Source organism: Acanthochromis polyacanthus, chromosome 8 (assembly GCF_021347895.1).
Source record: "Acanthochromis polyacanthus isolate Apoly-LR-REF ecotype Palm Island chromosome 8, KAUST_Apoly_ChrSc, whole genome shotgun sequence".
NCBI lineage: Eukaryota > Metazoa > Chordata > Actinopteri > Pomacentridae > Acanthochromis > Acanthochromis polyacanthus.
Window position 1 is genome coordinate 16,281,584 of NC_067120.1, and position 14,067 is coordinate 16,295,650.

The following is a 14,067-nucleotide window of genomic DNA, read 5'->3' on the forward strand; positions in this document are numbered from 1 at the left end:
TTTGATGGAGATGATAATTTAGAACTGTGTTTTTATGCAAGAGTGTTACATAAGAGTCCCCCAAACTATAGGAGCTGTAACATGGTGAAAAATAAAAGGTTAAAAATCTATGTGATGTAGCTTGTCCAATTGGTGCTCCGAGCTGTAAACAGTTAGCCTAGCCGCGCTAGCCCCATGTTTCTGAAGGCACAAGGGTCTAGGGCCGCTCGACAGGGAGGGCGGCGGGCTAAAAGGTTGTCTTTCAAATCACTCTGCAGCAATTGGGTAGGTATACAACCAATCAGTGCAACGAATAGGCTGACGTAGTTCCTAGAGCGCCGGCGGATTGTGACTAAGTCCCATTAGCTTCCCAACCAGCGGAGCCAACTGGTATATTAAGGATTTGCCATATCCCATTGGCATAAGTCCAAATACGTCTTTCTTCTCAATGAAACACTTCAGTGCCGTCCTTTGTTTATCTTTCAAGTTGAACTTTAGCTTCAAATCTTTAAGGGCTGTGGCCAAAGCCCAGTCGAAAGATAACTGTTTATTGTGCGCCGGTTGTTTCTGTCAGAATCGTTGTGCCTCTGTTGTCACTTAGTTACGCCCACCTTCTGACTCTACACTTCATGGTGATTGGTCCGGCCAGTTTTAGGAGAATCCAGCCTCGAGCCTTATGGAGGGTAACTAGACCCACCCTGGCAGAGAATTAAATTCGTTGCCGTGGGTTTTCTAGCGTGGCTAGGCTAGTAAACAGTAGTTCATTAAGTGAATTCTTTGAAACTACAGCTATCAGGGCATTGGCTATGGCTCCAGAAGACAACAACAAGGTCTTGGCAATAAGTGGACATCACGGTCGGTAGCGTGCAGTGGGAGCCTGGTATGGGTTTCATCGGGGTACACACAGTGGTTAAATATTCAGAGGAACAAGGGCAGAAAGTTCCATCCACTAGTCCATCCATTTTCTAAACCTGTTTATTTGGGGTCTGTGCCAGTGTGTATAAGGCCATAAGGCAGGGACTATCCTGCACAGGTCATCAGTCTATTGCAGGGCCAGAAGACTCACTGAGTCTCACTAGTGGGCAATTTAGAGTTTTCAGTCCACCTACCACCTCTTTGTTTATTTTTTACTGCAGATCCTTTTCTCCCATTTTCCTCCCACAGTTCAAACACAGCAGAAAAAGAAAACTGCAGACAGACTAGGAGTGAAGCTAAGAGGAAAACCCAATGCCCTCTTTCTCCTCCTACAATATCCATCAACAGTTAATATATCCCTATATGTTCCTGTATTTCCATTTTCAGTTGTAGATTATTCACTGTCGGAAGCTCTCCCTTTGGCTGCAGAGAGATTACTTTCAGTTTTCTCAGCTCCTTCCAGTCCTTCAGCCCATTCCTGTCTAGGGACCTTCCTCCCAGTTTCTCTGTGTAGGAGTGGACTATCATGAAGATGGAGCACCACAGCACCTCGCCGTCTTCAGAGATCACGCCTGATAGGAGAAACTGAAACGAACAGCCCCAGACGCCGATTGATTGGTCGATGAAAGAGTGTCCTGCCCTCTTGTTGACTAGCATTAGTCACAGGAGGAGCAGGTGCATCATGTACTGGGTTGAGTTACAGACTGGAGATGCTTTATGCAGTGGCTTGTGCTATATCAACTTGTCAGAAAATAATAAGAGAGGCAGGTACATCTGACAGCTTGAATGATTAAGGCTTTCGCTCAGCTTCCACAATAGAGGCTAAAATGTCTTTAAAAACTGACCTGGCAGCTCTGAGAAAGGCAAATGGCACTGAAGGTCTTCCCTTGGCAGCACACATTGTTAATAACAGTCTAGACATGTCTAGTGCAGTGATGTCTTCTAAACGACTTAAGATATTTTCAGGCACTTCTTGATTCTCTGCAATGAGGAGTGAAAGTGTTTTAAAGGCATCATTTTGTTCACTTCTACCTTCACAGATCAGTCCAAACAGCATCGCTGCCCGTGATGGACGTATCCGAGAGGGGGATCGCATTTTACAGGTGCAGTAAGACACACTCACTGGCCACCTCCACACCACCTCTCATTAGGCTCCACATAAAACGCTGCTTTTATTTTGTCGCACTCAACCGCTGTCTCCCAGCACGAAAACCCATTCATTTTTAATGGCCGCACATTAAAGGGGGAAGTCGCCCCCGCTGTGACTGTTAAAGGGGGAGAAATGTCCCCCTGGCTGCTTTAGTTACCGACTCAGCACCAACAGGGGGTTTTAAGAGTTCTGGTTCAGGATGGGGCTGTGCTGCAGCTCAGGGAGAGCTCAGAGGCTATGACTGTTTTGAGCCACTAGCTTCATCTGCGGGTCTGAGATCTGGAGGAATTGTGTTACTGACAAGGAGCAGAATTTGTCAGGGCTCAGAGCTGGTAGAGTTGCTTCTGAGGTTTAGGTGGGCGGTTGCTGTTTTTGTGCAAGGAAATGTAATGGTATAGCTGCATTAAAGGTGGAGCCTGATTCTAGTGAAACCAATCTGAGCCACTCTGTTTCACATTTACATAGCTAAGGATGACTACTAGGGGTTCTGCCAATATGTTTTTTCCAGGGCTGATACAAATTCCATTTCTTAGCAATCAAGGAGTTGAAAGTGATATTTGGTCCTTATATTTTTGCAGTCTAAATGAAAATCTTAGTGTCTATATGTATAACAAAACATTCTACCACAAACCTTCACTGAAATGCCTTTGTTAGTTAATGTTTTACATAAGTTTAGCTAAAAGAGAACTTTTAAACATTTATTTTTTCGCACTTATAGGCTATTCCTCATGTTGTGTCAGCAATCAGATGCAGTCTTAGAATATTGACGACAGACAGAAAGAGAGATGGCTGCGTCACTGCCAAAGTAGCTCATTCATGGATAAATCTATCTTATTGTGAAGATGTTAAAAGAAAAAATATATACGGATAATTGGAAAAACACTGAATAGTGGATCCGATAATCAGCCAGAGCAACTGTGTAGACATACCATATTAGAGCACACAGAATGAACAGCTAGCAGGCCAGGAGGAGACACTCAGAACTGGACAGAAATGGTTTGGAATTTGAATCGCGGCCTGTACTTTCACCTCATGGGGAAAGTTAAACTAGCTGGAAAAAAAAAACATCTGATAGTGCTACCTTATGGAATTGTTATGGCAATTATCTCTTTTACACTGCCACCTGATACTATATTAGCCATTACACCATATCTATAGAAAACGTTCTGTCTTTGATTTTCAGTTGTCTGTCTTAGCTGTCTAATGGAGCAGATATGTCTGTTCTTTTGTTATTTATGCACATAACAAGAAGTGACTGAGTATTGAACTCTTGAGCGCTTCCAAAATGCGGGTGACCTGCAGCTCAGTCCCGCTCCTGAACGCCTCCTATGTAGACGCAAATGGAGCAGTCGATTTTGAGCCACCTCTAGGTCTTCTGGTCAACGCAAGGTGTTGACAACCAGCTCCTGGAGGAAACTGTCTAACTCATTAAGCATTCACTGTTTTTAACACCTCCTCTTTGTCACGACGACGACCTCTTTCAGATTATATAGGAGCCTGTGATGCATTTGTAATATGAAACATGCATTCATTAGCACAGCTTTAATGTAAAAAGTAATGTACAGAGAGATATCATTTTTGATTTCACTAATAGGCAATTGGTAAATAGGAGTTGCTGTATGCATGATAAATGAAGTGAAGGTCTATTATCTAAGAAACACGGCAGTATTCAATATAGATTAAAAAAAAAAATACATTCCCTAAGTGTATATAGTGGATTATTTTGAGAGGAAAAATGTCAAGGGAGAAGCAAATAGTCTGTCTGGCAGGTATTACATGTGGGAAGTGGATACATAAGCAGCATTGGTCTAATTGTCCATTGGTGTCTACCATGTGTTGTCTAGTGATTTGAGCCAGGAGAGTGTGTATGTGTGTGTTTGTGTGGCAGACCAGTACTCTGGCACTATTATCCACCAGTGACAGGGCCATTACTCTGCCTGCAAAAAGATGGACGCCACCTGTCAGTGGCCAGTTAATTGTACGACTAGATGTATGTACGCTGCCGGATACTTGGTGAACACAACAGCTCCGGCGGCCCTCGGCCACTGTCTCATTCATAATCACTGCTGGGTCCCGATTCACATTAGAGAGCAGCAAAGAGTGTTTACAATTTCCTCGGGAACAAAAAGGAATTATTGTGCAGCGCCACTTTTATTGTGGCACTTTGATTTTTCTTAAGGGCTTTTGCATTGGGAAGGATAAAAACTTGGCCACAGTGTGTGTTTGTGTCTCTGCCTGCGTAGAAGTGTTTGCTTGCTTGTGTTTGACTTGTGAATGTTGTAATCGTGTTTGTTACTTTCAGATTAATGGCCAAGATGTACAAGACAGAGAAGAAGCAATGGCTGCGCTCTCCAGTGATGAGCGAAGGACCATCGTACTGCTGGTCGCCAGACCTGAGCTGCAGGTTAGAAAAGACACACATGTACCTAACGTCTACTGACTGAAGCACCTACTCTGGGCCTTACAATTAACAAATTACAGTCCTGATGCCGTTTACAGTATATCTGCTCAGAGTAAACCTCGGCAGTCTGGTGTAGCCGACCAACCCCCACCTCTCACCACACACAACCACTCCTAGTAGAAGCCACCGCTGAGACACCTCATCATGTTTTATTTTTCTGTAGCGCCACTGTAATTGACTTCCAACGGTAAGCCATAAAAGCTAATGGCATGCTAATGTGGAGTGAGTTCAAGCCCAAGGCCGATGGCAAATAAGCGGAAGGACTCTGCCGCAGTGCAGATGAGCAGGAAGCAATAGTAGACTCTTTATAATTAAATGCATCTCTCGGTAGTAAATCTGAAGTCATCAGATATGGATGCCATTTGGTTCACATCAAGCGCACAAACAGATGATGGATGATGTGGCGCTAACGGGTCAAAGGTGCTACTTTTTATGTCCATCAGAGTGTATTGGCCTGATTTTAAGATTAGAAGGCATGTTTAAAAGATGAGGGATGCTTTGTTGGTAGAGAAGCGAGGAGCTGCATATCAGTGAAACACCACATCACATTGATGTTTGCAGTTTCTTATTTCAAAACCATGCTGGGGTGTTTTTTCAGAAAATCCCATTTGACCATCCATTTGGAACACCCAGCTATTTGTTTTGAGACACAGTGTCGCCACAAGCTTCAGGCCTTGACAAATAACAGTTGCCCCTTTCCCTTTGCCTCTCTCTTTCTCTCCCCATTCTCCGTATGCGTTCCTTCCTCATTCACCCTCAGCTGGAAGAGGCCTGGCTGGATGACGAGCATAGTGAGTTCCTGGAGCAGCTGAAGATGGAAATGTTGGAGGAGCAGCAGAGAGAGGAGATGGAATTAGCTGCCTTACAGGAGGAACAGGAGAACGAACAGGTCAGACGGCAGCAAAACATATTCACTGTTAGCAAACCATTCTTCAGTAGAATAAAAAAATGAAAAACTACATTGAAAAATAGGAGTTTGAGCCATCTGGCAGATTATAGGGCCGTCAAACCATCACAACGACAAATAGCTGCTTTTCCTGTACTGGGTCATTATTCATAGTCGATATTAACCTAGTCTTTGAAATAACGACATCTTTCTGGTGACACAGATGGAATCAAACTCTTCGTTGACTTTTTCATGGCAAAATTGAGTAAAAACAAGCTTTGCCTTTTGAAATGGGAATTCAAAATAATGATTATAAATATTTATGGAAGGGGACCATTGAACTATTTAAATTCCAAACTTTAGTAATCATAATTTAAAATTCTGTTTCGTTGGGAGGATAGCACACTACAAAAATCCATATAAATGGGACTTCAAAGACATGGCAGAGAGGAGACAATCCCTGAAGTAACAGAGCTGTATACGAGAGTTATGCACAACAGCATATGTATTCCTTCAGGAGAATACAGAATAGGGTTCCACTTCTTGAACTCTTGAGAAGTTCTTGTGATTTTGTTTTATTTTCTTCATTTTATAGGGGAAATTAATCAAAGGTGACTCCTGAGCACGTAGAGTATGTTTCTAAGCATAGTGCCACATATAATACATAATACTGTATGTTCGATTACCCTACAATACTCCTACATTGGAAAACACACTCATGTTTGGCACTTACAAGGTTCCAGTCAGTGCCATACATGAATATGTTCATAAAAAAAGTCCTTATGAGAATTGTTAAAAGAAATTGCCATGAATGCTTACAATATTTGTTGTGTTTGTTCATTCTATTCATTTCAGAGAGATGATGACAAGCCCACCTGCTCCACACTTTCTCATCATAAGGACAGTGTACTGAGTATAAAAGACAGAATGGAGAGTTCAGAGCACAATGTCTTGGCACACATCCAGAGACGTCTGTCTCAGTGCCTGAGAGACAATCGGGACACACACTGTACCAGCAGCTCCTCAAGGTTGGAGGACAGAGAGGATGAGGATGATGAGGAGACAGAGGGCGATCGCTTCCAGCAACTTTTGGAGCTTAAGTGTCAGATACGCAACAGCGGTGAGTATGACCTGTTCTACAGCCGCCGCAGCACCATTGAGTGCAGCGTGGGGGAGCAGGGCGGCGTACAGCATGAGCTACGGATGCTCAACGAGGAGCTGCGCAGCATCGAGCTTGAATGTCAAAACATTATGCAGGCCCATAAGCTTCGTAAGGGTCAGCAGTCTCCCTCTACGGGCCATTCTGTGCCCTCCACCAAAAATCAAAACTTCCACCATGGAGAGCCTACAAGGGGGAAGCTGACTGACATAAACGAGAGGCTGGAGAAATCAGACAAGGACAGCTCCAGTGCCTATAACACGGCAGAGAGTTCACGGAGCACCCCTCTGGCAATGGACCGCTCCCCGGAGCACTCTCTTCAGAGAATGGTTAGTCTCACCAACCAGAGGAACCTCTGCAGTGGTCTTGCTACTGGCCCTTCTCTAAGCCCCAGTCCCATCCCAGCATGCCGTGTTCCAGTCCTTGGCAAGAGCAGCAGCCCCGACCACAGCAATCCATCTGAGTCGGACCAGACAGCTCAGGCTGAGGAGGAGAGCAGGGGGAAGCTGAAGTCATGTGCTTCCCGGATTCCTTACTTCTCTCCTTCTCACAGCTCCCAGCAGAGGCAGGCTAACATCCCAGCTCATGCCCGCCACTACCAGAGCTACATGCAGCTGATCCAGCAGCGCTCAGCTGTTGAGTACGCTCAGAGCCAGCTCAGCCTGCTTAGTGTCTGCAAGGAGCCTCAGAGGCCCATTAATGAGCCGAAGATGGAGTGGAAGGTTAAGATCCGTAGCGATGGCACCCGCTACATCACCAAAAGGCCTGTGAGAGACAAAATCCTGAGGGAGCGAGCCCTAAAGATTAAAGAAGAGCGTAGTGGAGGAATGACCACGGATGATGATGCAATGAGTGAAATGAAGATGGGGAAGTACTGGAGTAAAGAGGAAAGAAAGCAGCACTTAGTCCGGGCCAAAGAACAGAGGAAAAGACGAGAATTCATGCAGCGTAGTCGGCTGGAAAGTTTGAAGGAGAATCCTCAGAGCAGCAGCGAGGGTCGCAAGGAAGTCAGCATTATCGAGCTCAGCCACAAGAAGATGATGAAGAAACGCAACAAGAAGATCTTGGATAACTGGATGACAATCCAGGAGCTGATGACTCATGGTACTAAGGCCCCTGAGGGAGCCAAAGTGCACAATGCCTTCCTTTCGGTTACTACTGTATAAAAAAAAAAACCAACAAAACACACATTCTACCCCATGTGGTATAACATACTTGCCTCGTTAAATGTGGCATTTTTATGAGGACAATAGGAATATTTTTCACACTTTGTAACCCAAAAAGCATTTTGTAAAGGATTTATCAGTGGCGTCATTGCATTTTCTTGATGTTTTTTCAAAATTGTTTTTCACATCACTCTGTGGGAAAAAAACATTTTTTCTATGAAACTATGACAATACAATTATTTTATTACTTCACTCTAGACATGATTATCTTTTCAATTCTATTTTCATATTTATGTTGTAACCATATAACTCAAGACAGTTGTATGAGAATCTTAAGTTTTTTTTTCCTTTTGTGTATTATGTACACTTACCAATGACAGATCAGTGGGTCACCTGCCTTTCACTTACTTTTTTACAGCTCCTTTAATGAACAGATCTACCTGACCTTCAAAGCTGAACGTTTCTCATTGTTGTTGAGAGTCAGCTGAATTTTTGTTTCATACTATTGGTGCTTGGCCATGGCCTAAAATTCCAACCTATTATCTAAGGCTCAAGCCACACTGCTTCCTCCACCTGTGCATGACTGGCATGGAACCTTTTTCTTTTGGCATCCATGTTACCAGATTTCAGCAGCCACACAACCTGAGTGAGACACACGTCTAATGTGTAGGTCGGCAACACACTGTCTCGAGTTTCGGCTCGGAGCCTATTTTATTGAGATCTATGGTTCGTTCTCAGCAAAAATAGGCAGCAGAAAGATCTTTTGATGGTCATATTGACATTATACCAGCAACATTTCACCACCGTTTCAGTGTCTATATCTGTAGAATATGTCTGAAATGGAAAAAAAAGCTTTTGGATTTTATTCAGCTCATCTACTTTTAACTCCATTTCAAAAGGATGGAAGGCTTAGTAGTAAAAGAATAATGAAAGCCCTTTTGCAGACAAAATATTGTATTTATTGAAGTCATATTCATGTTGAAACACAACAGTAGCAGTGCTGCAGTAGCATCACTCAGTGTGGACACACATGCAAAGCTGCAGCAGTTCAACAAGTTAGCCATCACCTACAGGTAGAGCTAGACAGTGTGGCCCAAGCCCAACACTTACCCATAGAGATACCATATGGTTACTACAACTTAAATGTTATTTTTTAAGGTAATGTAAGGTACAAACTTCAGCTTTAAAGGCACACATGTCACACATTCCAGTTATGGTACTGTATAATTTGTTTCATATAAGGAAGTTAAGTATAACTATGGCAAAGTGTAATGAAATTTAAATAAATGGTCACTTGGAATGCAGTTTCATGGGTCAAACATTTTATGTCAACAAACTTGACAACTGCGATCATGAAATGTTTGCGTTTCAGCAGCTAATTTTTACTCAGTTGTTACTGCTACATTTTGTTCAAATATATATTTAACAAAAATGTATCCTATGTGTCCCACTTAAAGCAAGGCAGACACTGAACAAGTCCATTCCTCTCCACTGTGTTGAAAAGAAGAAAATCCCCAAAAATGTTTCAACTAAAAATGTCATATTTGTCACCGGAGGGAAGTTCAAGAGATTGAACACCGCTGAACATTGTAACGTGTCAATGAGTAGAGATTTCTGGTCGACAATTGACTTTTGTTAACATCAATTTTATCAGCAATTTTGTAAAAATGTCTTTAAAAAGTTGGATACCTCATTTTACAAGGAAACTCTTCATGTGTTCTTTCTGCAATTTGTGAACTAGAGGACTTAAACAACAAGGAGACAGCACATGTCAAAACCTCTGGAGAATCCTTTGTCATTTTATCAAAATATTTTTGGAGATTCTTGGAGTACAGGACGTCTGTAAAGATGCAACTCATTGCCAGTGCTGCTGCTTTGTTTGTCTGGTTTGCAGCTTTGAGTAAAATTATTTTGTATCGAATTTTATTTTGACTTAATGTTGAGTTTTTTTCTACATATTCAACAACAGATGGACCTGCCCATAGCTTTTCATACCAATATTTTCTACATAATTTTTACTCTCTACATACACCTTTACTCAGCATAGCCTTAACAGCAAAATCTGCATCATTAACACATTGATGTAACTTGATTTCATACGCAGACTGTCTGTGCATCTCTGTGCAACAGAGGCATTTTATTCAGCCTTATTCATACATTGTTTAAGTTATTTGTAACTCGAAACATTCATAGATATTGTATAGTCGTTGCTGAATTATGTTTGCTGTCACATTAAACTGGTGTTGGGATGATTGCCACTGAGCAGGACTCAGAACACAGCATTTTAGAACTGATGATATGAATGGGTCACTATTTATCAGAAGTCTTTATAGTTCAGTTACATGTACAGTATACTCATTCCAAAAGCCTCATTTTTAACTCAAGTATTGTAAATTTGAAACTTTAAACCAAGTCCTGTATGTTTTGAGTCAATGTCTGATGCTCTAATTTTGAGTAATGCGTAGGTGGCGCATCTGTTGCCAGGTAAAATGTGTGATAATGGTGATCTTTGCAAAAGAAATGATAATAAATTATTGTTTTTTTGGTATCACAGTGGACCATGTTTTTTTTTTTTTGCAGACAGCTATGAAAGACCAAAATCCTACTGTCACTTTTTAGTTAATGTTTAAACTGTACTAAAAAATACTGATGATACTGAATTCAGAATGGTTCAATCACACATTTATAATGGAATAAAGTTTTTCAGTGTTTTTTTCAGCAGCAGTGGCAGGCTCTCGGGGAGCAGTGGCGACGTAAACAAATGACACTTCACTGTAGATTTTACTTGTACAACCTATTTATTGAATGACCAGTTGAAATGGCTTTTTCAAAGGCTGAATGTTAAAAAAATAAAATAAAAAATATTTGAACAAGCACATCTGTAAACGCATTCAGCTGTTACATCACGGAGTGTAGATACACACGTGGACAAAATTGTTGGTACCCCTCAGTTAAAGAAGGAAAAACCCACAATTCTCACTGAAATCACTTGAAACTCACAAAAGTAACAATAAATAAAAATTTATTGAAAATTAAATAATCAAAATCAGCCATCACTTTTGAATTGTTGATTAACATAATTATTTAAAAAAACAAACTAATGAAACAGGCCTGGACAAAAATGATGGTACCTCTATAAAAGATTGAAAACTATTTGACCAGAGTGACATGATTAACTCAGGTGTGTCATTTAATTGACATCACAGGTGTTTCCAAACTCATAATCAGTCAGTCTGCCTATTTAAAGGGAGACAAGTAGTCACCCTGCTGTTTGGTGAAAAGGTGTGTACCACACTGAACATGGACAACAGAAAGCGAAGGAGAGAATTGTCCCAGGACATCCGAAAAAAAATTATAGACAAACATCTTAAAGGTAAAGGCTATAAGACCATCTCTAAACAGCTTGAAGTTCCTGTGACAACAGTGGCTCATATTATTCAGAAGTTCAAGACCCACGGGACAGTAGCCAACCTCCCTGGACGTGGCCGCAAGAGGAAAATTGATGACAAATTGAAGAGACGGATCGTTGGAATTGTATCCAAAGAGCCCAGAGCAACCTCCAAAGAAATTAAAGGTGAACTCCAAGGCCAAGGTACATCAGTGTCAGATCGCACCATTCGTCGTTGTTTGAGCCAAAGTGGACTTCATGGGAGACGACCAAGGAGAACACCACTGCTGAAAAAAACTCATAAAAAAGCCAGACTGGAATTTGCAAAAATGCATGTTGACAAGCCACAAAGCTTCTGGGAGAATGTCCTTTGGACAGATGAGACCAAACTGGAGCTTTTTGGTAAGGCACATCAACTCTATGTTCATAGACTCAAAAACCAAGCATACGAAGAAAAGAACACTGTCCCTACGGTGAAACATGGAGGAGGCTCAGTAATGTTTTGGGGCTGCTTTGCTGCATCTGGCACAGGGTGTCTTGAAAGTGTGCAAGGTACGATGAAATCTGAAGACTATCAAGGCATTCTGGAGAGAAATGTGCTGCCTAGTGTCAGAAAGCTTGGTCTCAGTCGCAGGTCATGGGTCTTCCAACAGGACAACGATCCAAAACACACAGCCAAAAACACCCAAGAATGGCTGAGAGAAAAGCGTTGGACTATTCTAAAGTGGCCTTCTATGAGCCCAGATCTGAATCCCATTGAACATATGTGGAAGGAGCTGAAACATGCCATTTGGAGAAGACACCCATCAAACCTGAGACAACTGGAGCTGTTTGCTCATGAGGAGTGGGCCAAAATACCTGTTGACAGCTGCAGAACGCTCATTGACAAATACAGAAATCGTTTAATTGCAGTGATTGCCTCAAAAGGTTGTGCAACAAAATATTAAGTTATGGGTACCATCATTTTTGTCCAGCCCTATTTCATTAGTTTGTTTTTTTAAATAATTATGTTAATCAACAATTCAAAAGTAATGGCTGATTTTGATTATTTAATTTTCAATAAATTTTTATTTATTGTTACTTTTGTGAGTTTCAAGTGATTTCAGTGAGAATTGTGGGTTTTTCCTTCTTTAACTGAGGGGTACCAACAATTTTGTCCACGTGTGTAGGAGCTTAATGCTATCAAAGAGTTTACTCACATTAGCGACACTGAGTTGGCACCGGTCCCAATTAACTGAAGCTACCCATATGTTACCAGTGCCCCCCCCCCCACTCCTCGTGATCTGATTGGTCACCCCGTGTGCCCCCCAAAAATTTCATTTGAAATTTACATTACTGATACTCCGACTTCTGACGCTCCTGAACGCAACTTCGTTGTCCGACTGCACCTGAATGCACCAATGACGTTAGTTTGATCTTTTGATTGTATTGCCTTTGGATTTGAAGAAGCTTTGAAGACGTTTCCTGATGCCAGAGGAGAAGAGGAGCAGCTTTGTAACTTTGCGGTAAGAAGACTGTGGCCGTTTCTCAGTAACGTAAATGTCCGTTCTTGCGTTCTCATGTACTCGTGAAACGTCATCCTCGAGACTGCATCGGACCAGACTAGTGAGCACAGATATGAATCAGTAGATAGATATATATCTGTGGCTGCAGCTCCCCGTAACCAGGAGGATTTTATTAGAGGAAGTCAGACACAGTCACACAGAGAAACATTAGAGCTCACACTGAAATGGAGCTACAGCTCTGTGTCTTGTAGAAGATTTATTTTCAAAGCTACATGTGTGACGGTAATCATCCATGCCACAGCAGACCTCATTAGCACTTCCGCTAGGTCGCCTAACTTCTGGTTACTCCAGTGATCCTGTTGTCTGTAATGTAGCCAGAATATGGATTAATTTTTCGTTTGGGCTTGACAAAGACGAAAACAAAAATATTCAGAAAACGTGGAGCATCGAGCTAAGGCTTGTTACAGTTTGATTTAAATTTTCAAAGTCACATTTTTGAAATCATGTAATTTTTCCGTAAAAAAATCACGGCTTTTATTTTGTCAGAGAACCCTAGAAACCTTGTTTATCCGTAATTTCGACTGAACGTGGGCTGCAGTTCCCATTATTTAAACATCAATATGATGTATAAATGTAGATGGACTTGTTATATTTCAGTATGCAGACATTTTTATTCATGCCCAGTATATTTTGTAGACAAACATATTTGATAGAAATATTAGAAATGGATATCTGTTTCCTCATAATAATTGAGTTAATGCCATTAAATGTTCGTCAGTGATTCATCTTTAGTGTGAAACTTTTACTTTACACATATATTTTTTAAATGTAGGTCATTTTAAGGTAAGACATTAAAGGATTGTTTTCTTAGGTAAACTAATTTGTTTTTAAATTTACTTCAGGTGGGTGTCGACAGTGTTCACAGTCAGGTCTGTGATAATCCTGTCAAAAAACAAAACAGAAAAAAATCTAGATTGTAAATCAACGTATAACCAAAGCACTCCGTGTATAACACCATAGTATAGGAAAATGTCAAAGTATAGTATACTTTTCAAGAATAACATAGTATGGCCTGTAGTTCATAGTGTAGCATGTTGGCAAAAAAAAAAAACATAGATTATTATGTGGTTCAAAAAGTGCAAAATGATAGGATGTTGCCTAAAATTGTCATGTATGATATGTGGTTCAAAAAATGTCAAAGTGCAGTATATTGTCAAAATAGTATGTTATTCAAGAAAACATCAGTGTGCAATATGTTGTCTAAAAAATGCCATAGAATAATAGTTCATTGCACAAGTAAAAGTATAGTCATTTTTAAAACTGTTCAAACTCTTATATGTTGCTAAAAAAACTAAAAAAAAAAAACGTCATAGGAATATGTCAATTTAAAAAAGCCTTAAGTATAGCATGTCGTTCTAAAAACGTCAGAGTTTAGCCTTTGGTCCACAAAACGTTGTT

The 14,067-nt window shown here is 41.0% G+C and overlaps 1 protein-coding gene across 1 annotated transcript in view; it reads left to right on the forward strand.

Annotated features, from left to right (window-relative positions):
* LOC110950276 (PDZ domain-containing RING finger protein 4-like) overlaps positions 1 to 10,264 on the forward strand; it is a 57,200-nt gene extending 46,936 nt beyond the window's left edge. Inside the window, exons 5-8 of the mRNA XM_022192750.2 lie at positions 1,935 to 1,997; positions 4,347 to 4,448; positions 5,266 to 5,394; positions 6,247 to 10,264. Of these exons, the coding sequence (XP_022048442.1) occupies positions 1,935 to 1,997; positions 4,347 to 4,448; positions 5,266 to 5,394; positions 6,247 to 7,716 (1,764 nt within the window). The 3' untranslated portion in view covers positions 7,717 to 10,264. The remainder of the gene's footprint in view (positions 1 to 1,934; positions 1,998 to 4,346; positions 4,449 to 5,265; positions 5,395 to 6,246) is intronic.
* The last annotated feature ends 3,803 nt before the right edge of the window (positions 10,265 to 14,067 follow it).